Below are 26107 nucleotides of genomic sequence, written 5' to 3'. Positions count from 1 at the left end.
ACCCCAGGAAACAGAATGGAGAATAGAGAGGACATGATAATGAGAAGCAGATTTAAGGGAATATTTTTGTGGGGGAGAGGTGGAAGAAAGATTGAAACTTTAAGTCTAAGGGAAAGAGAAAACGCAGCCATAGCAGGTGCAGTGTCAGGATTGCTAACCCCGAGGACATGGGGAAGCTACTTCAGTTTAGAAAGTAGCAGTGAGGTAGTTCTGCTTTTGGTGGTTGTATATCTGCCTCAAAACTTAATCTTTTTTTTAAATCTGTCATACGCAATAACCTGTTTTGGCATTTTGCTGTTGAGTTTGATAAGAGTGATTCCAGGGCAGCTGGCAGTAGCAGGCATTCTGGTTTGCTTGGGACAGCAGACCTTTTTCTTGTGCAAACCCAAGGAAACCTAAACATTTCAGGGTTCTCCTGCACTCAGCTGTAAGGTCAAGTCAGGATGCTGAGCCTTCCTAGAGGGAGAGGAGTCTCACATGAGCAAGGGCTGGTCAGAGCCCCAAAGAGATCTCCGGAGTCACTCCAAAGCGAAGCCAGGGCTTGTTCCAAGATATTGAAGTTTGGGGCACTCAAGTTATATATACTGCAAGTGGAATATGTAACAGCAAGCTGAAGCCCCTTCTGAATGGCAGCTTTGTCCTGGATACCTAATGCCCTCTCACTTGTGCACTTGATATTTATGTAGTGTAAGAAGGATGTTGTAGCCACGAGAGACCAGCAATGATACGAGGGGCAAGGGTTTCTTAGGGTGAGGTCCCTTTATTGAACCAACTCAGTAGTTGGGATAGTGTTAGAGAAACTCTGAAGTGCAAGACACGAGACGTGAAGACGAATGCCCACAGAGTGGGTCCAATGAAAAGTATCACCCTAAGAAAGCCTTGCCTCTTGCATAATTTCTGGACCACCACAGCTACAGCACCCTTCTTACACTGCATGGATATCAAGCACACAAGTGAGAGAGGGTTAGACCTCCAGGAGGAAGCTCTCATTCAGACCCTGGCCTCTTGAAACCCACAGCACTTCCTGTTCATTTGGGGTTGACTTGCCCCAACTGCCCCTCATAACCAAGGCCTGGACTGTGAAGGGAGGCCGGGCATGATGGCTGGAGCACCCCGGCACAAGAAAGGCCATGGTGAGGGGCGAGTGATGCCCTCCATGGCCTGGCTGGGAGGCCTGAGAGCCGGGAGAAGGGCTGGAGAGGGAGGGGATGATTTCCTTCCTGCCCTCTCCTCATCCACAGGGAAAGAGGGTGGGGGAGAGGTCAACACCCCACCCCTGCTGCTGTCTCCTTTTCTACTTTATTGCCTCATCCTGGTCTCTGTCTACAGGCACCCCCACCATTGCTCTTAACTCCCCTCCCCCCACGCCCATTCCTCGCCCCACATTCCCCTCCCGTGCACAGCGGCGCTGCTTCCCCACAACGTTCTACGCCGGCAATGCTTCAGCCTGGAGGGGCGGGGCGAGGGAAAGCAAGCGCTGACCAATGGCCGCGCAGTCCCCTGAAGTCACGCAGGGTCCCCCCCAGCCCCGCCCCTCCCGCGGCAGGCAGCCAATGAGCGGGTGCAGGGCGGGGGCCGGCCCGCAGGCGGCGGGGAAGGTGGCCGGGATGGAGGCGCTGGCGTTGGCGCTGTTTGCCGCTTTGGCGGCGCTGTGGTGGCTGCGCGAGCGCTGGCGGCGGCCGCGGGGGCTCCCGCCGGGCCCCAAGTCCTGGCCGCTGCTGGGCAGCGCGGCCTGGGGGCTGCTGCCTTGTCTGGGGCTGGTGCGGCGGCTGCTGGGCGCCGGGGCCGGGGCCGGGGCTGGCGCCGGGGCCGGGGCCGGGGCTGGCGCCTGGGCCGTGCAGCCGCACGTGTGGCTGACGGCGCTGGCCGGGGTGTACGGCAGCGTCTTCACACTCTTCATGGGCAGCCAGCCCCTCATCGTGCTCAGCGACTACGCGGCCGTACGGGAGGCGCTCGTCACCCAGGCCGAGAGGTTCAGCGACCGGCCCGCCGTGCCCATCGTCCTCATCATCACCCAGAAGAAGGGTGAGCTCCCCCCCCCCGTGCAAGGGGACCCCCTCCTCTGTTCCCCCAGGTGCACGGGACCCTCTCTTTGCCCCCGGATTAAGAGGGGACCTTCTCCCCTTCCCCCAGGACAGACAGGGGAGCACTGGAAAGAGGCTTTCCCCTGCTGTCTTGAGTCAGGCTGAGAAAGGCCAGGTCCCCCTGGTCTCCTGGTGCCTGGTCCCCGTCAGGGTGCAAGCTGGAGTCAGAGGTCAGCGGCATGTGGCCACACTGGCTTTGCCCAAAGGCATCCATCCCTCTGCAGGCCTAGCGCTGCCTGGGCTGACGGGTTGCACTCCTCCTGCCCATCTGCTGAAGGAGGGGGATGGCACTTAAGCACAAGTCCTCTGACACCCAGATAAGCACAACAGGAGGGGTAGAAATGGCGTGATTGCCCTCCATGGGCTGCACGGATGCACCCCTGATCAGAGTATGTAAAGGATGGCAAAAACTTGGGTGTCTTGTGGAGATAAAGGGAAGAAGCAAGGCTTACTGTCTCCGCTGCTGTGATGGGACAAAGGCTGAATGCACCTCAGGACTCTTGGGGAGGTGGTAGCACCAGATATCATTACTAGATTATTACATACCACCTCCTCAAGAGTCTTGATTACCTTTGCCTGCAGGCCACTATGGCTACAGCCTGTACCTCAGTACCACACAGTTTGTTAAGCCACCTCTGCTTTCATTGTTCCTGCAGCAGTAGCAAATGAGTTGCCTGTCTGCTTTCATGCAAATTTTATGTAAGATATACTTGCCTGCAGGTGAAGAAAGACATAAAAACCACACAAAGTACAACATAATTATAGCTGTTGATTAGCTCATGCACTGAAGCAGGAGGGTTGATTAAGCTTGGTTGCTTTATCCCTAGCTGAAGCAGAGGAGATGGTTTTATTTACATCCAAGGACTTAAGGTTTAGCATCTGTCAAGCAATGCCCTGTTGATTTGTAGCAGCATCATGAGAAGCTCAAATAGTTGGGCAATCAGCTCAGGTGACTTTGCACTTCCTCAGCTCTGATAAAGGTAATGCTGCCTAAATGTGGCTTCCTGTGACTTTCTGGAGATAAATATGGCATTACCTGTGCTATGTGCAGGCAAGCTTCTGTTGCTAGAGACATTTGAGTGAGTCCAGCTGTGTCACATGATCAAAAGCATAGTGTGGTTGATGGATCAAGGGAGCTGTTTACAGGTAGCCACCAAAGGGATTTTCACAAAAACAGCATGTGAAATGCAAATATGTAAGTCTAATGTTGCTATGGGTATTTCATTACATTCATCCTTGAGATCCTTTCTTGAATTGTATACTGTATAATAATAGTAATGATAGCTGGATGATTTGGGGAGTTCAGGGAACATGAGGCTTGTGAATGTGTCGCATCATTTCCAGCAGAGCTTTCCATATGTGTTGGATGATGTTGCAGAGTTCACTTTTACAGTTCTTCTACAGTGATATGATTGTTTGATATCATTATCCTTATCATGTTGACAGATGTTCAAATTTGATATCCTTAGATCTGCACCAGTGCTGAAATACAGCTGTAAGGCTGAGGGACCGATCAGCCTTATCTGTGCAGTATTTATCAAACCGAATGCTTTTTAATAGGTGGGAAATAAAAATGGATTTGTTTTCTTCAGGAGTCTGTGTCCTACTAGCATGTAATAGAGCTACAGAATTTTGACAAATATAGTTACTTTTGGTATAGAGACAGTCTTGAATATGATCAGTTCTGTGATTGATCTGGATCCTGAGCATGAACATAGTGGATACAAAGCTTGGCTTCTGAGGGTCTTCCTCTTGTATCATCTTAACCCTAGCAATGGATACTGGGTTTGATTTGGTGTAATTGATAGGGTGGCTTTTGAACTGGGAAGTAGCTTCTAGCTAATTGCGGACTTGGAAAGTCAAGGCCAGGACTTTTTGATTTGGTATTTGAAGGGAGATACTGAAGTATGCCTGCAGGTGTTGCATGATATGTTGGTGACTTTTTAAAAATTTTACAAAATTAATAAGGAAGGACTAGTATTCCCTAATCTATTGCTCTCATGAAAAATCATGGCTGTCATTAAGGTGACGGGTACCTGCCAGTCTCTCAGCTTCTGGTTTTTGGGTCCCTCTCCTTGTAAGTCCTCTGTTCCTACCCTTACTGAGCAGCATCAGCAAACTGAAAACAATCCAGTTATCTTGATGATTTTAATGGTACTCAGCAGAATAACTGCTGTAAAACTGACTGGCTGTGTAACCCTTTGTGTTTGCTGCCGCTGTGTCTGTACTAGCATTGTCTTCCATTTTCCATTATTAAACTGCCACCAGTTGCCTATAACATTACCTAGATCTGCTCTGTATTAAACAATGTGCCAATAATGATGCAGATTTGTGAAGGTATATAGGTGCCTAATTCCCATTAAACTTTGCCCAACTCGAATAGAGGCCATTCTGTCCTATTGCTCTCAGGGGTGCCGTTGATGCTTCAGCTGAACTAGCAGTAGTGCAGTAGTGAGTAGTTCAAAGAAAAATATTTGGGTGAACAAGGGTTGTGGGTATGGCTGTTGTCAGCAGGGCAAAATGAGGTCTGTGTTGTGTCCTCACACAGCTTATGTCCAACCTTAGTTGTGTAGCACTATAGTTGTTTACTATTACTGTACTGACAGAGAGAGGTATTTAGCTGTACTAGTCTAAAGTCAGGCACCTTAGACACTAGCTGGTTCAGAGAGGCATGAGATTTTGCTTTTGCCTGTGCAAGTTTCAGCCTCTGAACTGGTTAGTATTCACAGTGCCACCCTACCTTGCTTTCTGCTGTACTGATAATTGAATAGGATATTTGGTGTGTTGGGGAAAAATATTGGCTTCAGCAGCAAAGCACAGAGCACCTTTGGAGAGTGCACACAAATGCATACCCTAGGATGTCTTTCCAAATTTCTGGTAAGGACTGGCAGCTCAGCCTCAGTTGGAGGTTATTCACCTATACTTCAAAACAAGCCTGTATTTACTTTTACAATGATATGATTGTTTGCTATCCTTATCCTGATCATGTTGACAGAGACTGAACCAGCACAGTAACTACATATTCTAGCAGAAGGCAGGATAGAGATGCACCTTATAGCGTTAACAGAATTGGAGATGCAGAAGCTTGTAAGCAGTCCAGGACTGTACCACACAGCGCACATTTCAGTCGATCCAGAACACGCAGCACCAGCTGGGCCTGAACAGGCTCCATGTGCAGCATGGGTCATGGGCTCTGCACCTAGGGCTCGTCTGGCATATGCTGTGTGGGTCAGTTATGAGACTCAGGGGCAGTACTATGGGCTGGATCCAGCCCACAGGTTGTATCTTTGACACCACTGAGTTAATCTGTAAGGTGCATCTCCACCGTGCCTTCTGCCAGACTCCGACTAACATGGCTAGCCACCTAGCAGACCATGCATATAAAGCATGACTGAATGCAGATGCTTCCTCAGCCTGACGAAGGGTTTTTAAACCTGAAAGCTTGCTAAGAAAACTTTTTCCAACTATTTAGTTGGTCTAATACAGGCTTGTCCAACATATGGCCCACCAAGTCATTTTATCTGGCCCAAGGCACTGCTGTGGGGCAGGGGCTGCGGTGAGGCGGGCAGGGCTGGCTCACAGGCCCCAGCCGGCAGCGAGGGGAGGGGATGGGAGCTGCTTACCCCCGCGGACCTGGGCTTATCGGTGAGCCGGGTCCTGCCACCACTGCCCCGAGGGCTGCGCGCCTGATTAGAGGAGCTGGGGACAGCGCTTGCAGCTTGTTCTCTGGCTCTGCCCCTTGCCCTGGCATGTGGCTGCATGCATGGTGGACGGAGGCCCGAGGTAAGTTCCTGCGCGGAGCTGGGGGCGCCTCAGGGCCAGGCTGGGGCTGTGGGGTGCACGGTTGCCAGAGCCGGGCTGGGCAGGAGGCAGGAGGAGCCCAGCCCAGAGGCTGCATTTGTCCCCTCTAGCCCGGGGGCTCCTCCTGCCTCCCACCCAGCCCAGCCTGGCTCCGGCAACCACGCACCCTGCAGTCCCGGCCCAGCCCTGAGGCGCCCCCAACTCCGCACAGGAACTTACAGATGTCACTTCAGCCCCCTCCTCCTCTACCTCCCTCCCCTTTTGCATTTCCCTCCTGTTGGTACTGCCCCACTCTCAACAGCAAAGATGGGGCAGAGGGGCAAGCAGGAGTGGGGATGGAAACATGCAGCATCAAGGGTCAGGGGGCTGTTGGGGAGATCTCCTTCCCTCTGATTCAGGGTGCAGTAGTGCTGGGGAAAGAACACCAGGCCAAGGCCAGGAACAGGCAGAGGAAGGGCTAGGATTAAATGAAAGGAAAGATCCTCTCCCTGCCTGTGGGGAAGGGGGAGATGGGAACAGCAGGAGAGGACACACGGCCCATGGGGAATGGAGGAGGTGGAGGAGGCAGTAACAAAATGGACAACCCCTGCCCCCCTCACCCAGGACACCCCCACCTGCCTGCTCTGCTCCCTCCCTGCTCCTCTCTTGGCCCTTGGGAACTGGGTACTTAGAAGGGGGCTGCGAAAGGGAAAAGGGAAGTGTCCTTGTTGAGGAGGGGGAGACAAGCAGTTGGTTTGAATTTGGAGCTGGCATCTTTTTTAATTGGGAGATGTACTGAACATGCTGGACTGATTACAGGTTGCAGGAACGAAGACACGAGGCAAGGGCCTCTCTCTGCCTTTGGGTGAATCACTGATGAACCAGGGCTCCTTTGAGGTCCAGTCTGCAGAGCTGCAGGGCCCCTGCAGCTACAGTGCTGCTCAGCATGGGCATCTGCAGCTGGGGTGGTGGGAGCTGCGGGGCCCTGCCTCACTCAGAGCAAGCCCAGAGCTGAAACCAGTGACATCATTGTCACTTTCTGCAACTTCATTGGTGTCAAAGGTCACATGACGCCACTTCCTGTGAGGTCTTTGAATATGGCTCACTGGCCCACTGGGTGATAAAAAGTTTGTGATCCGGTCCTACATTCAAAAAGGTTGGATGCCCCTGGTCTAATAATAGATACCAGATTTACCCAAAGAACCTTGTCTGCCTGTGTCCTTAGACCAATATGGCTAGAACCCCTTGTGTACTGATAACAAGCAAACAAATTTCAGGGCTACAAAAGTGCTGCATGTTACAGTGCAGGTGAGGCCCCAATTTTGTTCTGTCCTTGGTTGGAAAAGTTCTGCATAGCAGCAGAAAGTTTGCAGCTGTCTGTCCATGGGCTCTAGCCAATACTCTTATTTTAGTTTATATTCAGTTCCTATTTAGGAGGTCATTTCAGGAATGAAAATTCTGCCCAGATGCCCACAAAATTGCACCAGGCTTTAAATGAAATCTTGCTTTCTGTTGTATGACAGACTCTTGGTTTCTTTAAGAGAATTACTTTAAGCATAAGTGCACTGCTCAGTCTTTTCTCTGACTCTCCTTTTTTCCTTTGGGCCTTATGGAATCCTATAGCAAATAAATGTTTAATTGTTTTCTCTTCAGTGCAATTTATCTTCTCATTCACTTACATTGCTAAAAAGAAAAAACAGTTAAGTAATTCCAGCTGCTTTAGAAAAAACTTTTTTATAAGTTGGTAGCCAGTGATCCTTTATGTTTTAGTACATACTATCAATATTGACACCCTGTTTTTTATACTTGCTTAACATAATCAAGCTTCTCTTATTTGAAAAGCCTAAAATTGCAGTTCAACACAACTGCTATATTAGCATAGAGATCTGTGTTTTATTTAGTAATCAAGTGTGGCATGCAAATTGCTTGGGAGGTAATGCAGGTTATCCATAAAAGTAACTATTCTCATGTATTTCTGTATGGAAATGAAATAGCTGTAGAGTCAAATTACATCCAGCATCTACTCTGAACACTTGTTGCTGTGACTAATACAATGTAAATTCTGGGTTTACGCCAAAAGACATATTAACATAATTAAAAATACATAAAAACTGTATTTATTTCAGTCCAAGACAAGGTTCTTTACTTCCACTTACCGGGGTCGTGGGGGAAGCCTCATCTGAGATTTGAGTGAGTACCAGCCTTGGACAGGTGGCAGCTCAGCTCAGCTCTGGGCCAAGGTGGCTTGTGAAGCAGAGGAGGGGGTTTGTAGTGGGGGGAATGCATGGGGATGTTACAGGATCTTTCAATAGTCGGGCTTACAGCAGATCACGCTCTGATGATGTTATAGATGGTCAGGCTTAACTTTATTGATGAAATGCTAAACAAAACAAACTTAATCAGTGGTGTTGTGTCCACCAGTGAGCACACACTCACCAACGTCTCACACGCCCTAGCGACACGTGAGACTGCTGTTATATTCTGGGGAGGTGTTTCTGGGGTTGGTTGCTGGGATCAGGTGGGTCTGGCGTCCTCCCCTCCGGCTGGCCGGGCCGAAGGTCGCTCCGAGTTTGAACTGATCCGTGACTATGTTCCGTCGGGCGCACAAAGACCCCAAAGTTCGTAGTGCAATGTCTTTTATACCCTCAGTGATGCAGGGCGGTCTAATCGCGTGTGACACTTCTTCATTGGCTCGGAGCGGTGACTGTCATATTACTGACAGATGCTGGACTTTCCCTTGGGAAACCCCGTGTGGAAAATCCCAACCGCGTGTTTCTTCTGTAATTGCAACCTTAGAGTCTCTTATTTACTTAGCACCTGTTACATAAACACTATGCAAGCCTCTAGCTGGCGTATGCGAACATGGCCACCTATTACAAAAGGTTATAATACATAACAAGTGCAAAATAATTACAACAGGGGAGACGGCACAGTGGGCAGGTGGGGGGAGAAAAAGAAGAGTGTGGAAGACCCCTCCCTCCCCCGGCTGGGTGCAGAGTTGTCCTGCTGCTTCTCCCTGGAGCCACACACAAATTAAACAGTGGCATGGGATACCATGTGCATGTACATGGCTGCCTGGTAGCTTGGAGAGCAGCTCCTGCAGATAAGTGTAGCAGGGGGGAGGGGGATGGAATTGAGGCCCCCATAGTGATGGCAGGAGTGAGTTGGGCAGGGCTGGGGTTGGGGCTAAGACAGGGTTGGGTGTGGGTCTTGGGACATGAGGCTAGAATGCATGGCCACAGGGGAGCAGGATGGGGCTGCAGGTGGCTCGTCCTGGGGGGTGGGGCCAGCTTCTTGCTGTGCACTCCCAGGGGGGGTGAAGGGATGGCATGTGCCCCCCAGATCTGTGCACAGGATGGAGGTGGGTGTAGGCTGCCTCCTGTGGGCTCAGGCTCCCTATCCTGCTGCCCTCATCCCGGGGCCTCCGCAGCCCAGCGGGTGGGGCCTGGTGCAGCAGGGCAGAGTGAGGCCCCCAAGCAGGGAAGCTCCTTGGCGCTGTGAGCTGTGTTACCCTGGCGACGTGCCCCCTGCCCACCCTGGAGCAGCGAGGGGTGCAACCCCACGCTGTCAGCCATGTTGTTGCTGGATGGGTGGGGGGGGTGTCGTCAGGGCAACATGGAGCTCACAGCACCAAGGAGCTTCCCTGCCTGGCTCCACTCTGCCCTGCTGTGCTGGGTCCTGCCACAGGGAGGCCCCTGGGGGAGGGCAGCAGGGCAGGGAGCCTGAGCCTGCAGTGGGCAGCCCGCACCTACCCAGGCCTCATGCACAGATCTGGGGGGCACATGCCTCTCCCTGGAGTGTGCACAGCACTGGGGAGTCAGATCCACCCCCAAACCTGCAGCAGGCAGCGTGCACCCGCCCCACCCCACCCCACCCCGTGGCCTCTGCTCTGGCTGTGCTGCCTATGGGGGTGGGGGAGCCAGGCTCTGCTTTGCTGTGCTGCGGCAGCCACTGCATCCCACAGGAGCTGCTGGGGGGGACCCAGGTCCTTGGTCCCTTAGCCCTGGCAGCTGGGGACCCAGAGGGGCATGGGGCTGTGGGTGTGGATTGAAGGGCACCGTCAGGGCTGTGGGTGGGAAATGAGGGGCCTGGACCTGTGTCCTGGTAAGTGAAGGGGGCATGGGGAGCTCTGATTTTCCATGGTAAAAAACCACAAAATCAAATAGCAAAATATATAGTATTTAGTATGTATTTTATTTTAGTGATTGAGGCACTGGTAGGCTTCCAAATTGCTTTAAAATTGTAAATATATCAGTAGAACATTGTGTACAGTTGATACCTGTATATATAGTGGTGTTTCATTTTAATTGCAGATTTGTGGGGTTTTATCACAGAATTTGCATTTTTATCAGAGAAAACCAGCATCCCTGCTGATCATCAGAAGTATGTGAATACCCCCACTTTCAATTCAGGGGGGTCCACACCTCCATTTGAAACTTTTTAGGTGTCTGCAAATGAAAAAAAGGTTGAAAATCACTGTTCTAGAGCAAAGGTTTTGATATCAAAACCTTATATGGGCAGATGTCCATTGAAGTTAGTTGGGACCAAGGCACCATAAGCATGTCTAACAATTATGCATACATTTTTATTTAAAAAAACCAGAAAACTTTGTAAAAATATGTATTCTCTATTATTGCTTAGCTTTAACCCCCAAATCACTGTGTAAAGTTAAACTAGAAAGGGAGGATGGATTTGTGGCCCTCACGTAATAGTATAAAAAGAAAATAATGACTTTTTTAACTCTCTGCAAGGGTCTAATCTCCTTCCTACTGTCTCTGTAGAAGTATCAGCAGCATCAAATATTATCTTCCATTTTGTTATGCCTGTTGGAGGACTGAAAGGGTAACTGATATATGAGCCTTTAACTGAAAGAACTCTTTTAACAGTGAAAGCTCTTCTCCCAAATGTGTTAGACTTTGTCTGTACAAGTGGAGGTTTATTTTTAGTCCCCTTCCTATTCCCTGACAAAAAAAAATAAATACAAATAAATAAATCTCAGTTGTGTAATGCCAAAGTTGTAGCAGTGGCATTAGGTCTAATATAGCTGAGGGTCCTGTGGCCAGCAGTCTTTTTAATGTTGTTTAGACCGCAGAGAGAGATCATTTAACAACTGGGGTTGTTTCCACCATTTATCTTACACCTGGATTCCCACAAATTCAGTAACATCAAGAGAAGCAGTGAGAAACTTCAGGGAAGGGAGGTAGTGGGTGGGGAATCATGTGGTCAAGTACAGTGCTCTCAGGCACTATAGACCTCAGTATTAATGTAAAAATAAATTTACCTTTTTTTCATAAGTTTTCAATGCCCACTTTTGTTTTCCTTTGCCAGTCACCTTCAGAGTTGTATTGCTGTGCGTTAATTGTTTAGTGAAGTCTAGAAAGACTTTCTAATTCCTTTGCTTCATGCTGCATTTCTCTGCCATCTTCAAAATCTTTCTTGTAGCATGGCAGCATATTTGGCTTTCAGTTCATATAAACAATTTTTTTTCAGTGGTCTTCTGTGAACACACCAAAACACTATTGTCCTACTACTTTTTGTTATTACCTGGCCCTTAGCTTCATTTTTAATATTTCCCCTCTTTTGCTAGTTTTTACCTATTAGCGAATCAGTTCACTGCTCCAAAAAGGTCTGGGATGCTTTTGTAGATCAATGCCTTGTGCAGAACTGAGTCTGAAAGACTCTTTTTATGGGATTGAGGAAAGCCTTAATTTATCAAGTTAGTTTTTAATTCTAGTTAGGAGAGGCTTTGCTTCAGTAGCGATGTTTAGGCTGGCTTCTCATATCAGATGTACTTAATTTGCACCTATGCTGGTTGATATGGGGTGGGCAATCTGAGAAGTTTAAACAAAAATAATATTCCATGTAGCATGTAGATCACTGAAGAGCTGTCCTCCAAGACGTAAGTATATGCAGACAAAATGAGACTGACTGAATACTTGTTTACTCTGTTTGCATAGCATAGGGACTTTCTTTTTATTTTGTGACTGATCTTAATTATTGGTTTATTTTGTTCAGGTGTCTGAGCCCAATACAGTTGTTGCTTTGAATAGATAATGAGACAATCCACCTATAAACTTAGTTTGCCAATCTTTATTACAAGTAACCCATTCAGATCTCCAGGATTGCAATGTAATCTGGGTAGGGACATTTTATACTGAATAGTTAGTCTACCCTTTGGACTTCAAGTCAACACATACTTTTCCTGGATTTCTTTTATTTAAGTAGCATTACAGCCTCTTTTTCATGCTGAGAATTTCTGCATTAAAAACTATGGGTAGCTATACAGTATTCAAAAGAAACATACCTTTCTGTTGCCAGTTTTTACAGGGTAGTAAAGTTTTCCTGGGTTTTTTAAACTCCTTTTAAAAATAACGTTCATAATTAGATCATTTTGGCAGATAGGGCTGGTGGGTTACTTTTGTGAAATGAGCTGCTCTTTCTATGAAAATGTAATAAGTACATTTCAGAAGAATAACATCAGTATATCAGTTTGTTTGAACTGCAGGTTTAAACATATCAATCTGTAGTTAATCAGTAAATCACTCTAGTTAGTTCAGTGTTTTGTTTATGAACCACCATAATGTGCCAGATTCCTGTTTTGTAATCCAACACAAGAGATTAATCTGTTTGCATGGAAATAATATTTACATTTGACCCTAAAAAAGTTCAAAAACCAAAATCATCAAAATACTGAATATGGAATATTAGCCATGTGTGAAAGCACGCCTATGGAAACGTGTGTCTGGAGCTTTGGTAAATCCATTAGGAATATAAACCTGAGTGTGGTTTTTTTAGCAACAGGATTTAAATGTACAGTCACAACTTGCTTCCAGCTTTCATAGCCTATTGCCTAATATATGTTGTATAAAACAATTATTTTGGGGACCAATTGTTTTTCCGTTTAATATGAATTTAAAGATGTACAAGTTGGACTGAGTAGCATCTGTACCCTTCAGAGAAGAAAGACCAATAATATCACTGTGCAGAACAAATTGCGCTTGAATATTTGGTCATCTGCATCTTGCCTAAATTCATTATATAATAAAGGGCTTAGTCCATCTTTCTGTCTGTCCATAACACTCTTGGAGCACTCTGATTGGTTAATGAAACAACCAATCAGAGTGTGGAATGCCATCATGATGAAGGGGACAGAGTGGGGAGGCAAGGCCAGCAGTGCAGGCCTTGCCCCCCTGCTCCGTCCCCACTGTCCCGGCTGCGCTCTGCTGCTTCCAGGGTGTGGGGCCGGGGACACGAGACCAGCAGTGCTGGAAGCGGTGGCAGCATGGGGTACTGGCAGTGGGAGATGGCAGGGCAAACACCCCCCTGCTTCTGGGAGGCAGTAGTGGCACCCCCAGTTCTCCACCCCCCCATCATTCTTGATGGGCAGTTTGCTAGTATTTAATAGCTACTGCTAACATAGGTACCAAATTTGATTGTCCCGTGAAATTATTTTAAAAAGATGTTTAGAGGTAATTATGCTCTAATGGTGTGCTCCAGGTGAGGACTTTCAAATGCATTACAAACACTAATTAAGCCTGTTGGGTATCTTTCATATCCAATATACAAATTAGAAAGTTGAGAGACGAGAGTTGTCCACGTAATGAGTTAGAATGAGTTGGAGAACAGAGTAATCTCTCTCTCTGGCTTCAACTTCTGCGCCTTAAAAACAAAACCGTCCTCTTCTTTGGACCCTTATTCCCTGCTCTGGTTGTAGTTGTGGAGGGCTATTAACACGTCATTGAAAACTAAGCAATTCAACTTGGATTCCATTTCTCTCTTTCAGGAATTGTATTTGCTCCTTATGGCCCAGTATGGAAGCAGCAGAGGAGGTTTTCTCATACAACTCTTCGCCATTTTGGATTAGGGAAGAACAGCCTGGAACCTAAAATTATTGAAGAACTGAAATATATTAAGGAAGAAATAAAAACACATGAAAAAGAGCCATTCAACCCCTTTTCAATCATTAGCAATGGAGTGTCCAATATTATTTGCTACCTGGCCTTTGGCAGGCGCTTTGATTATGAAGATGTTGAGTTTACGACCTTGTTGAGTCTCATGTCACGTGGCCTACAGATATGCATAAACAGCAGTGTAATTCTGGTCAACATCTATCCTTGGCTTTACTACCTCCCCTTTGGGCCTTTCAGAGAACTGAGACAAGCTGAGTTAGATATTACTGCTTTCCTAAAAAGAATAATTGCACAGCACAGAGAGAACTTGGATCCAGAAAATCCTCAGGACTTTATTGATATGTACCTCCTCCAAGTGGATGAGGAGAAAAAGAAAAACAAAGATAGCAGCTTTAATGAAGACTACCTGTTTTTTATCATTGGTGACCTTTTTATTGCAGGCACTGACACCACCACCAACACGCTTCTGTGGTGTCTCCTGTATATGTCTCTATACCCTGAAGTACAAGGTAGATGAGACTTTCTTAACTATTTCTACTGTCCTGCAAGGCTTGCAGCATACTGCTGCATTTTAGCACAAAGGTGTGCAAGAAAGCCAGTTCAGTATCTGGTAACATGTTGTGAATGTAGTTATAAATATGCCGCTGTAATTTAAAAGATTAATATTTAAGGTGCCTCAATAGCCTACCATTCAGACTTTGTGACCCTGCTGTGATTTGATTTCTGCCTGAAACTTTCTTAGCAAAACATCTGATTTTGTGCCTGCCTTCTCCATGCCTTTGGGATGGCAACCTCATACAGCCATGCAACAGTTGCTTCTCCTAATGCTCCTGTTCTTTGCAACCATTTTTTTCACATCCTAAATATTTATGAAGTGGTGGCAGCTTTCAGGACCCCAAATTGCAGTAGTTAGTTTGACTGGGAATTTCTCCTGTTTGGGGCAACGTTCGTTTCCAGGTAGTTCAGGGGACTTTTTTGCACTGATCACTCCATGACAACTGGTCATCTTGTCTTCCTATCCCAGTTCAAGGCTTAGTTTGGGTGTTTAACAAACGTGTGCAGTATTTTACTAATAATACACATTCTGGAGAACAGTGTGTAAGGAGAATTTTCTTTTGGGGTCAGCCATTTTGGTCTGGAGCTATATGATAGACATAGTCTTTTGGTTCAAGTTGGTATCTTATTAGACCAACTGGGGTAGGTTGATGTTTCTAGCAAGCTTTCAGATAACACAGTATCCTTTTTCAAGCTAAGTGGAGCACGGAATGGGGTGACCCCTGTGTATGCTGATGGATTCCCAAAAGGCTGCTAGAAACATGAACCCACCTCCAAGTTGATCTAATAAAAGATATCGGCTTGAACCAAAAGACTTGGTCTGTGTCAGGAACAGGCAAAATATGGCCCATGGGCCAGATCTGGCCCACCAGGCCATTCTATCCGGCCCATGGGGCCCCTAAACATTTTAGAAAAAATATATTTATCTGTTCCTGGTTGCCTGTCACGGATGACAGGAGCCAGAGGCAGTAGGACCCAGAGGAAGGCTGGCCCAGCCCCACCCCCACCTCCAGCCCTCTCCCACCACTGCCCTCCTAACCAGAAGCCTCTGCCTGCTGCAGCTTTCACTGCTTCCCTGCACGCCCACTGGCTGATCCAGCACCACGTGGCCCCCAGCATCACTGGATCATGGGAGCATGGGCCCTGCACTGGTACTCTGGGGCCAGGAGAGAGTGTGTGTGTGTGTGTGTGTGTGTGTGTGTGTGTGTGTGTGTGTGTGTGTGTGTGTGTGTGTGTGTGTGTGTGTGTGTGTGATTGCACATGCACAATCTTTGTTGCACAGAAGATGTATGTGCAGAAGGTTTGCTTAGAACAATACAGCTCTTCACAGGAATAGTGCCGTAGTTGAATTTTTAAGCTAGTGGTGAGAGGTAACCTGTACCTTACACTAAGGCTGCTGCTAAGCACATGTACTAATAATCCCAGGCCCTAAAATCATGTTCTAGTGATACGTAGCTGCCTTGGAACAGCTCCTCCTAAAGCTCCAATCATGTTTTGTGTACTTCCCCTGGGGTGATATTTCCTTAGCAAACCTATAGATGGCAGCAAGAGTCTGTCTTAGGAAGTGAAAACTGAATCCCTTTCTCTGACTGATCTTTTTCTTGCATTGAACTGACAGGCAAACTTTGATCAGTACTGAAGTGTAAAAGTGGAAATATGGCTGGGCAGTGATATATGGAACAAGCAGAATAACCACTGTCAACAGGATTTCAAGAACAGTTGTAGATAACTGACTTTTTTTTTTTAAGATTGCAGGTTCCTTGGAAAGGGCAGCAACTTCATGTGCATGTGAAAAGCAACTTGTTGCATACTGAATGTTGTAATACAAAGAGGTCAACAACTGTAAATGATGAATCCTCTGTGTTATGATAGCTTCTTTTTATAGGCTGAAAAAAGAATCTTGTACATTCCCTCAGTTACTTTAACCTCAGTGTGTGATAGATGCAGGGAATCTGCTTTCATTTTTACTTAGCAGTCTGTGCTGTGTGTGCTTGGAAAGTCTTTCCAGCTCTGCCACAAACCAATGAGTCATATTTTTTTAAAAGGGATTCTAGTGCATGAGGTAGAGCTCTGACCCAAGACCCTAGGAGTTACTGCCCTAGCATGGGTAAAATAAGCAGCAGCTGTTAAACCTTCCCATGCAGTTCACTAACATACTGCAGCTCAGGGGTGACAAGGTAGTGAAATCATACTACACCAAGTGTCCATGACCCTTTTCTTTTTGTTCATGGTGACAGTCCTGGTGGTTCACATGCCTTGTATTTTTTTTATTTAAAGTTGGCTGGAAAGTGGATTATTCATCAGTAATGAGGCCAGCAGAAGCTGATATGATCATATGCTCTGACTTGCATAAAACGGGCTATAGGACTTCCTGAATAAATCTTGTTAGAACTGCAGCACATCTTTTAGGGAAACTCATGCAGTTCCCTCTCCTGTTTTAAATTGATTGTGCTTTGTTTCGTGTGGCTCAGTGAGCAGTCATTAAACAATAAGAACTATGCACTTGACCACCTAGAGATGAAAGGCTCTAGTCCCCTCTTACCAGTACTCTCAGATCTCTGGCTATACGATGATTGCTCGTAATCTAACACTGAGGCTAAGTCGACACCAGCAAAATGCTTCATCCATGTTAAGAGCTATGTATTGGCAAAACTGTGATTGTTTTTACTTTTGTTTCTCTTTCTTGAAGAGTTTTCTTATACTGGTATAACTGTCAGTTCTTGGGTCAGACAGGACGCACCCTGCTTCCATATAACTGTTGTCAGATGTCTGCAGTGTAGGTGTGCCTTAGAAATGTGCTGTTGTTTTTCTTTCATCTTACTTTTGTTGCCTAGAAAAGGTCCATGAAGAAATCAGTGCAGTTATTGGGCTGGACCGAGCTCCTTCTCTTGCTGACAAGGCTAAGATGCCCTTCACAGAGGCAACCATCATGGAGGTGCAACGAATGACTGTTGTTGTTCCTCTTTCTGTTCCTCGAATGGCCTCAGAGACTGCCGGTAAGTGTGTCTCTTAGTACATTATTTCTTTTGTGGCTGACATTACTGGTGAGATCTCAGGGAGCTTACAAAGATCAGTTATTCAGTAATAGATGTAAGCTCAGTGTAAAATGCCATTTCTTGAGAACAGAAGGGCTAGGAGAATTAATCTAGCCATGCACTATGGTTGGCACAAGATTCCCCAAGTGTTTCATAATTAAAAATGAGCTGGAACTGCATAAGCCTTTGTTGACCAGCCCACCTTTTGGGAATTGAAAATCAAGATTTACCCCCTTCCTTTATAAAACAAGCATTTCTAGCCTTGACAGTCTTGAAAACGTTAATTCAGTGCAGTGTGATTGCTCAGCTTGAAAGGAATGTGCCAGTATTGCAGAAATATGTGATCATTGCCCTGCTCAAAACACTCCTGCATTTGGGTGTGATGACAGTACAAGTTCCCATGTAACTGATATATCCCATATTAACATTACTCTTCCTGCAGCCCAGCCCAAATGCCTGTGTTTAAATGAATTAGCACCCAGTGCATCAGCCTTGCATGCTCTGGTGTCCCATCCCCTACTGGTGCCTTTAGGGCTAGGGACAGACATTACACGTAAATCAGTTCACATGATCAGAAACTGGTTTAAACCTGTAACAGAACAGACAGCCAGTGCACATAAACCAGTTTGAAAATGGCTGAAACTGGTTTGAGATAAACCTGGTTGAACGTAGCATCACACTATGGTGTGATGGTTGAATGTAGCAGGGTTTGCCCTGACCCTCTCCTTCCTAGCTGGAGCATTATCAGTGCTCTGGCTGGCTGAGGGACTGCAGCAGCTGCCAGGCTTACCATACCCTCCTCCCTACTGGCTGCTAAAGCAGGGATCCCCCCTTCCACCCTCTCCCATGGCAGGGATCCCAGCACAGCGACCCAGCATCTGGCCATGCTCCCCCCATGCTAGCTAATGCTAAGAGGTCTGTGTAGGTCTCCAATTTCACTTGAGTAAAGGCAGACAGCTAGTGGCTTGCAAATGCACCCTGCAGATAAGATCTTTAAACTAATGAGAGAGATGTTTTCTTCTGTAGGGCTTGATGGGCTGATAAACTTTGTTCTGACAAACAACCTGCTGGGTATAATCTGTCAGTCTTCTAGAGGGTACAGAGAAAGGTGTTTGCAGACAGCCTGCAAGAAGGTGTGGAGATGGAGATTAAAGCTCAATATCAGCAGATGCAGGGTGTGGCAACATTCCTGCCCCTTGAACAGCCAGTGGGGAAAAGCCTGGGACTGCAGGCAGGCTGGGGGTTAAAACCCTTCCCTAATCAGTGTCCTGTCCCGTGTACCCCCCAGCATCCTACCTCCCTGGCCATGTGCCCCCCTTAGATCAACACTATAGAAGGAAGGGAGGGCTTCTCTAGTGCCCCCACCCCCTAGCCTTAGCCACTGCAGGTATTTGCCTACATTTCTGGAATGAAAAGGGAATGTTTATCCACCTCCAGATCTGTTCAAGCTTTGCAGGTTAGACTAACCTGCAAAGATTGAATCAGTTCAGGCTCAGGCTTTTTGAATGTCTGTCCCAAACCTAGGTGCTTGCAAGTAGATGAACTGTAGAGTCCCCTTATCACTTCTGTTAGAATCCTCCACAGTAGGGAAGGAGGAAAAATGGGGCCAGCAACCATTGCTCAGAGTGGGATTCCTGTATCTGCTTCTTGCCAGTATCTGGTATCACCAGTATTCTAACGGCATGTTGAGTACGACCTTGGAGAGAAGTAACTTGCCTGCGGCTTCCCCATTCCCTCTTGATCCTTGGCAGTTGGCATACCTTCCAGTTCTAGCTTGATCTGGGAGCCGATGCACAGGCAGCCCTGACCTGTGATGCGTGCAAATTGTCCACAGTGAAATTCTGGGACACTATTGCATTTTATTCTGTCTTCTGTTAAGCGTGAAATTTCACGTTTGCTCGTCACCTGTTAGATATCTCCTGTTTTTGTGTTTTGACGTAAAAGTACTGCAGGGATATACTATTCCAAAGGGCAGTGTGATTGTGCCCAACCTGTGGTCAGTACACAGAGATCCTAATGTATGGGAGAAGCCAGATGACTTCCAGCCAACAAGATTTCTGGATGAAAAAGGCCAACTAATCAAAAGAGAAACATTCATCCCTTTTGGACTTGGTAAAATATTGAGATATAGTTGGAGTGGAATTTGTTTGAAGTGTGGGATCTGAGGAGTGAATTTTTAAATGATGTGTGTGATGTATGGTGATTATTTAAGGCTATATTATATAACAATTAATATAAAATATATATAATATTTTATAATATAAACATAAATATTTTAAAAATTTTAGAAGTATCCTTCCCAAATTAATAGTTTAATTTGGACCAACACATTTGGACTGATCTCAGTGTGTGCAGTCTTCTTCGGTGTTCTTGACGTTGTAGTCTTAACAATATTTTCTTTGTGGAAGGATGTAGGCCTAGTGTCATGTCATAAAGCTAAGTGAGATGTCAGAACGAAGACGGTGAATTTTAGCAAGTTCGGATCTGAATGGGAGCTTGAGTCTTTTAATTGGTACATGGAAGTGTGGAAATTATAGCATGTATAAAAACTGTATGCATAGATCAATAGTTTGTTCAAAAAATCAACTATATATAAGAGAATATTATTTACATTTCACATCTTTCTTAAGGTAAACGAGTGTGCATGGGAGAGCAGCTGGCAAAGATGGAATTGTTCTTGATGTTTGTAAATCTCCTGCAAAGTTTCACGTTTTTGTATCCTGAGAACGCTAAAAAGCCCCATATGGATGGAAGATTTGGTCTAACATTAGCTCCTTTTCCATTCAATATAATTGCTTTGAAGAGATGAAGAAACTTCAGAAAAACCAAAACCTTAAATGAAGAAGTGTTGCACTTGAATTCAGCTTTATATAGTTAATTCCTTTCATTACCAAAACGATTAATGCTAAGTGTGAAAATATTTAGCTGAAGGATAATGAGTGAAAGCAAACTAGTAACTTAAGTTAGCTTTTGAGTTCCACAAGTGAATTGAAGGTAAGATTTCAGTTTGATATTAAAACTTACCTTTTTATTTTTGTCCTTTTGGGATGTGGCTGCCTAACTAGATAAATTCTAATCTTAGGACCAAGAATCAAACATATACTTAATGCCTTATGAATTTCAAAATGTTCTGTAAATAATTGGCAAAACAAAAATGAAAGACGTGAGTAGCTATTTGTAGAATAATCATAAAGTGACATAAGGTGTTTATATCTTTAGTACAAAACAACTTGGTGACTAAATATGGTTTTAAAAATTTTATGTTTTCCCTGCCCTTGAGGAACTCTTTCATGTAAGTAACTTGCACTTGTAAGTGGGACCAAACCAAAACTCATTGCTAAATATTGTATCAGAATTCTCTTAATATTGATGCTTTTTCTGGAGCCTACCCTGAATTTTCTTGGTGAGCCCTAATCCTGCATTGTCTAATAGGTCCAGCACCATTCTGGGAGCAGTGAAAGAGTGTTTAGAATCCCACACCAGATGATACCAGAATCTAAAACAAGGACTGACCTTGAAACAGGACAATTGAGGTCTATTGCTGCAGTTTTGCACTGGTCAAACCCATACCCTTAAAATACTGGAAAGAATTGGTGCCTAGGGCTTTAAATGGGTATCTAATTTGAGACAGGCCTGATTTGTCCTGGGGTTTGACCCAGATCAAAACAGACATATAGGCCAGGTACAGACATTACACTTCTACTGGTATAAGTGATTGAAAACCCATCTAAAGCTGTAACGCAACAGAAGTTCAGCACACAAAATTTGTCTATACCCATAATGGAACAGGAGCTTGGCCCACACAGACTAGTTTAAAAATGGTGGAACCTGGTTTAGATGTGTACCTCCTCTCCATCCCCTTCCCCAGGCAAATATATGTTCTGTTTGGTATCAGTCTAAACTATGCTGCTTACAGAAAGCTGCATAACATAGATTGATTCTGCCTCAGGCTTTTTGAATGTCTATACCTAGATATACACATTGCCCTTCCAACTTGCATTTCTGTTCCCCTGTCAGTAGGTGGTGAGGGAGAGCATTCAGCCTAACCTGTTTATACCTGAATGCCTGGCAAAAAGTGTACAAATGCACATGGCTGTGCCCCAGGAGGAAGTATTGGCACATTTTATCCTGCATACTTCAGAGGGACTTCAAGTGGGACATGTATGTCCGTAGGTTCCTGGGACAAATGCAGTGTCTATTTACAGCCTAGGAGTCTGGCAAAGCTGCTGCATGGCTGCAAGGTCTCTGCACTGTATCCCATTTGGAGTAAACCTAGAATATTGAACAGCACAACAGCCCGTCAGGATTAGTTTGTGTTAATTTGTGTGCATAAACAGTTGTTAGTGTTGTCTGGTGGTTGGTATTACCAGTCAAACTCATTCCTGAGCATTTCAAAATGAGGCACTGCTCGTAAGAAGCTTGCCCCCCCCCCATGTTTTTTAATAGTAATGACTAGACTTTCTCAGATTTCTGTAATACTTATTTAGGCACTCAGCAGTTCATTGTGATGTAATGTGATTTAATCTTCTTGAGCATTGACAGATCTCCTTTTAAAGAGAATTCTGGTATAGGCAGAAATTTCAAAACTTGATACCAAGAGAAATTTACATTCTAGTCTTATTTTTTTTCATCAGAGACATTGGAAATACTGGTCTACCTTCATAATGCTAAGGTCATCAGACTGGAATGTGAAAACTGACTATAATTAGATATGAAGTTGGCTAGTTTTAATTTTTGACAGTAAAATGGAAAAAGTAAACTCAGCTCTGAAATTATTACTTCTTTAATAGCACTTTCAAATTTGGTAACTTTATTAAGAGAGCGTCCTGCTTTTTTTTCTTTTTTTAAAGCAGTAAGCATTTTACCCTTTGGAGGTAAAATGAAGGATTTTCATTTGCTGTTATGGTTAATATAGAGGCCTAATTCAGCAAGATGATTTAAGTTGTTTTTAGTAGCTCCTCATGTTTTCACAAGGAAGCCTGCTGTTTATGGGGGCCATAACTTGACACACATCCTTGTAGGTCAGAAGGTTATCTTGAAGAACTTCTATGTAATATAATTACAGAACAAATGAAAAGATGTGTAATTTAATGTTGCAATCTCTTTTAGGCAAAAACTTGAAATCCTTGGAGGATAATGAACCAAAGTTAGCACTCTTGTCAATATGCTTAACTTTGCTAGTGTATGTAAAATAGTATATCTAGTGACTACTGAGTAATAAGCATTTATGATTCATCCTCTTACAGCTGGCTAAATAAAGCAGTTCTCTGCACAACTAGGGTTTGTCTGAAAAATCCTTAAAATAGGAATTTTTAATTGCAATGCTAAAGTGAAATGCTGATAATTATTTTCCTGATTCTGTTACGTGTCACATAAGCAACAAATAAAGTTGATCATGCAACTGCTTTGTGTGAAATTTAGGTCTCTACTGATTAATGGGTAGGTTTAAGAAGCACTTTAGAATTTTGGCAGACTCTAGCGGCACTGCATTTAAAATAAATGGATTTCTTTGTAATTTGTCACCTGTCCATCTTGCCTTTACATACCCGCAGCCTCCAGAAAAAATTTGGTATGCAAAGTGTTGCCCTTGAAAACTGGTATTTTACAGATGGTCCTTTTAAGTTTTAGTTTCTAGACATTATACAGTGCTCTATTGGATGACAGGCTGTCCTACACACATGAAGGATGGCACAATTGCTACCTATGTTCAGAAATAAATTGCTGCTTCAGGGGCTGCCATGAAGGCCTAGCAAATAAAACTAATGATATTTCACAGGCTGCTCTGAGAGAGACTGGAAACTCTTTTTGGTTGTAAAACTTACTTTTGCTACTGCAGAAAATTATTGGTAGCTGAACTGGATTGTGCAATATTGACCTTTTTTGTGGGAAGTTAAGTTTTAAATGTCTTATTGAATGTGGCCACTATATGGCTAATGTTCACAACAGTGCCTGTGTTTGTATGTTCAGTATGAGAATTTGCATCAGTGTAATTTATTTTAGTAAAGTATTTTCTGTAATTTATACATAATAATACTGAAGCTTTTTATTGTTCTCAATGAGGTGTAGCAGTGTACTTGATACTTTGATATGTGGATGTTGCGTTCCACATATATTAACTCTGGAATGCAGTCTCCAGTTAACTCAGAAATATCAAGTAGTCTCAATATCAGTAGAGTTTTCCACATTGTTTTCAGTCAATACCAGGGGACTGTGGGTGGGGAGGGGACAGAAAGCAAAAGTGGGGATAGCCACAAAGAATACCCATCTGGTTAGCAGAGCTGGCAGCTCTGTAATTGTTTTGATAGTTATGCAACCATTCAGGAGGCATTCAACTGTTACAGTATACCAGCTTAGTTCTGCCTGTCCTCTAAGTACTTTAAAATGCCCTGAAAGAGAATAGAGGAGGAGAGGAGGCAGCATGGACTGAAATGGAAAAGACCTGCAGAAGTGGGGAAGGACACTGGCTGGAGAGATTGTAGGAACTTCCCCTCCTGGGGGTGGTTTAGAAAATAAGAAATGAGTAGGGACCATGGGAGCGGGGGTACAGGCACTGTCATGGGGAATAACTCCTGCCTTAAGAGGCACATATCTTCCATGGTACAGAGGAAGGGAGTGGCAATTGCAGGATGTCCCTGGAAAGGAGGGAGGTGGGAGACAAGGTATAAGTTGTGAGGGCAGGGGGTTAAGACTTGCAATACAAATGGTAACAAGAATCTGCTGGTGCATATAATGAGCTTATCTTACAGAAGCAACTGAGAATGCAGTGCCTTTGCAATCTAGTATTTGCAGTTTATCTTCATAACTTGACATTAGACTCCTCCCTGTATACTTGTGGGGTGTTTCTACCTGGTTTCAGGCATTGAGAAAGATAAAGCTGAAAAAACTTTAACTTGGTATGGACAGACGAACAGATTACAAGTTAAAAAGAGAGAGTTGGGGGAAGTGACTTGATGTCAGCTGTTCTGCTGTAACTGTTCCAGGAATTTGTCTGTATTATAGCAATGATCCTTGTACGTTTGATTTATTTGTGTCCTAATCATAGTTTAAGAACTTTGTGCTTGCTTACCGTGTAAGCAGAACAGAAAAATTGTCCCTGCCTCAAAAAACGTATAATCCAAGTGCAGATTTTTTTTTTAAATGTAATTCAGAAAATGAATAGAAAGTATATGTTGAGATATATGTGGCTAAGTACAGACATTTGGGGAGGCTAAATTGGGTTCAAAATGGCTGCCCCTTTTAAACTTAGTTCATCCTTGTGCTGACCTTACACGTACAGACCCAGTCTCAGCAGTGTTGCCAAGTCCACTTATAAGTGGAATTGGGCTATTTTTTTTTTAAAGTCACTTGAATGTTTTGAGAGTTGAGGGTTGATAACCACCTCCACTCTCCTATTTGAAATGGGTTGGGTTTGTTCTGGCTTTGTTTTTAAAGGCAATGACACTTTTTTTTTTCTCGCAAGTCTCAGCGACACTGGGTCTCAGTGACACAGTCAGTCTAAACCTGTAACTGTACAGACGTTCCATGCACACATACTGGTCTAAAAATTGCAGAACACAGTTTAAGATCAACTGAGATCTATGTAGTATCAAACTTTATTCCATTTAGGTCAAACTGGTGCATGGAACTCCTATATGCTTATCCTGTGCAACCCTGAGGTTTGGAAACCCCAGCCACTGGCTTCAGCCTTGGTGCTGTTCTTTTTCACTACTGCCCTACAGCCAGTCATCTCAACCCCCACCCCACAAGGTACCTCCGCTTTTATCAGCACTTGAACACTGCCGGAGCTGAGCAAGTAAGTCCTGGTGGGGGAAGAGGCATGGGATGGGGGTATAGGTTTGCTGGGGGGGAACCCCTCCCACTCATGGGTTGTGCTTGCCCACACCCCTCACACTGCCCCTGCCCACCCCACCCATGGGTCATACCTGCCCTTCATCCCTTGGCAGACTGGACAAGCCACCTGCTAGCCCACCCATCCTGACTTCCCTGATATTGGGCAACCATTTTGAATTTGTTTAACTTCCTTGTAATGCCCCCAAATGTCTGTACTTAGTCTGCAGGTGTAAGACATGTTTAGTTGGTAGCATTTTGGAAAAATTAGAAAAGAGAGATGACCCCCGCATGGATAAGAATTAAAATGTGAAAACAGTTTCATAGATTCATAGAGTCTGAAGGGACCTCAGTGGTTCATCTGGTCTGACCCCCTGCCCCAACAGAAAAGAGTCACCAACCCTGGGGTCGTGTGATCCCAGCCAGGTGCCTGTCCAATCTCTTCTTGAAGACCCCCAAGGATGGGGTGAGCACCTCCTCCCTTGGGACCCCATTCCAGATTCTGGCAACCCTGACCATGAAGAATTTTTTCCTAATGTCCAGCTTGAATCTTCTCTCTTAAGGCCCTTGTTCCTTGTCATTCTAGGGCCTGCCATAATCACCCATGTGGTAGGCAGAAACTCTACCACACAAGTCACAGCAATTCTGTTTTCTCCTGCTTGATTGTGTTGTGAGCTCAGGAGAAGCTGATATTCTCTTGAGTTATTTTTAGGGAGCTCTAATTCTTACATTGGAAGTGTGAGGAAAAATTAGGTATTTGAAGTCTTTTGTTTTGGGCAGTCGAGCTCTGTACAAGCATTTTATTCCTACTTGCACACAATGAGCAATAATAATCTGAATTTTTGTTCAGGTAAAGCTTGTTTTCACTTGTTACTGGCACTCCTGAATAATATTCAGTCAGAAAATGTTAAGCAAG

The 26107-nt window shown here is 44.9% G+C and overlaps 1 protein-coding gene across 1 annotated transcript; it reads left to right on the top strand.

Moving 5' to 3' along the window:
- The first annotated feature begins 1565 nt into the window (after positions 1-1565).
- Positions 1566-22768, top strand: CYP2U1 (cytochrome P450 family 2 subfamily U member 1). Its single transcript, XM_090036733.1, has 5 exons — positions 1566-2025; positions 13648-14283; positions 17164-17325; positions 19309-19476; positions 19995-22768. The coding sequence occupies exons 1-5, from the start codon at positions 1608-1610 to the stop codon at positions 20171-20173; spliced, it is 1563 nt and encodes a 520-aa protein (XP_089892859.1). The 5' UTR covers positions 1566-1607; the 3' UTR covers positions 20174-22768.
- Positions 22769-26107: the final 3339 nt, after the last annotated feature.

This window comes from Crocodylus siamensis, chromosome 2 (assembly GCF_052110815.1).
Source record: "Crocodylus siamensis isolate JL-2025a chromosome 2, ASM5211081v1, whole genome shotgun sequence".
Taxonomy (NCBI): Eukaryota; Metazoa; Chordata; order Crocodylia; family Crocodylidae; genus Crocodylus; species Crocodylus siamensis.
The sequence above is the reverse complement of the archived record's forward strand: the minus strand, read 5'-3'. Positions and strand labels throughout refer to the sequence as shown.

What these genes read in the sequence shown, in the direction of transcription:
- CYP2U1 (XM_090036733.1), top strand. Translation starts at nt 1,608, where the DNA reads ATGGAGGCGCTGGCGTTGGCGCTGTTTGCCGCTTTGGCGGCGCTGTGG. An exon ending in TCTATACCCTGAAGTACAAG is followed by an intron (nt 14,284 to 17,163) that starts GTAGATGAGACT and finishes TTTGTTGCCTAG; the next exon opens with AAAAGGTCCATGAAGAAATC. An exon ending in AATGGCCTCAGAGACTGCCG is followed by an intron (nt 17,326 to 19,308) that starts GTAAGTGTGTCT and finishes TTGACGTAAAAG; the next exon opens with TACTGCAGGGATATACTATT.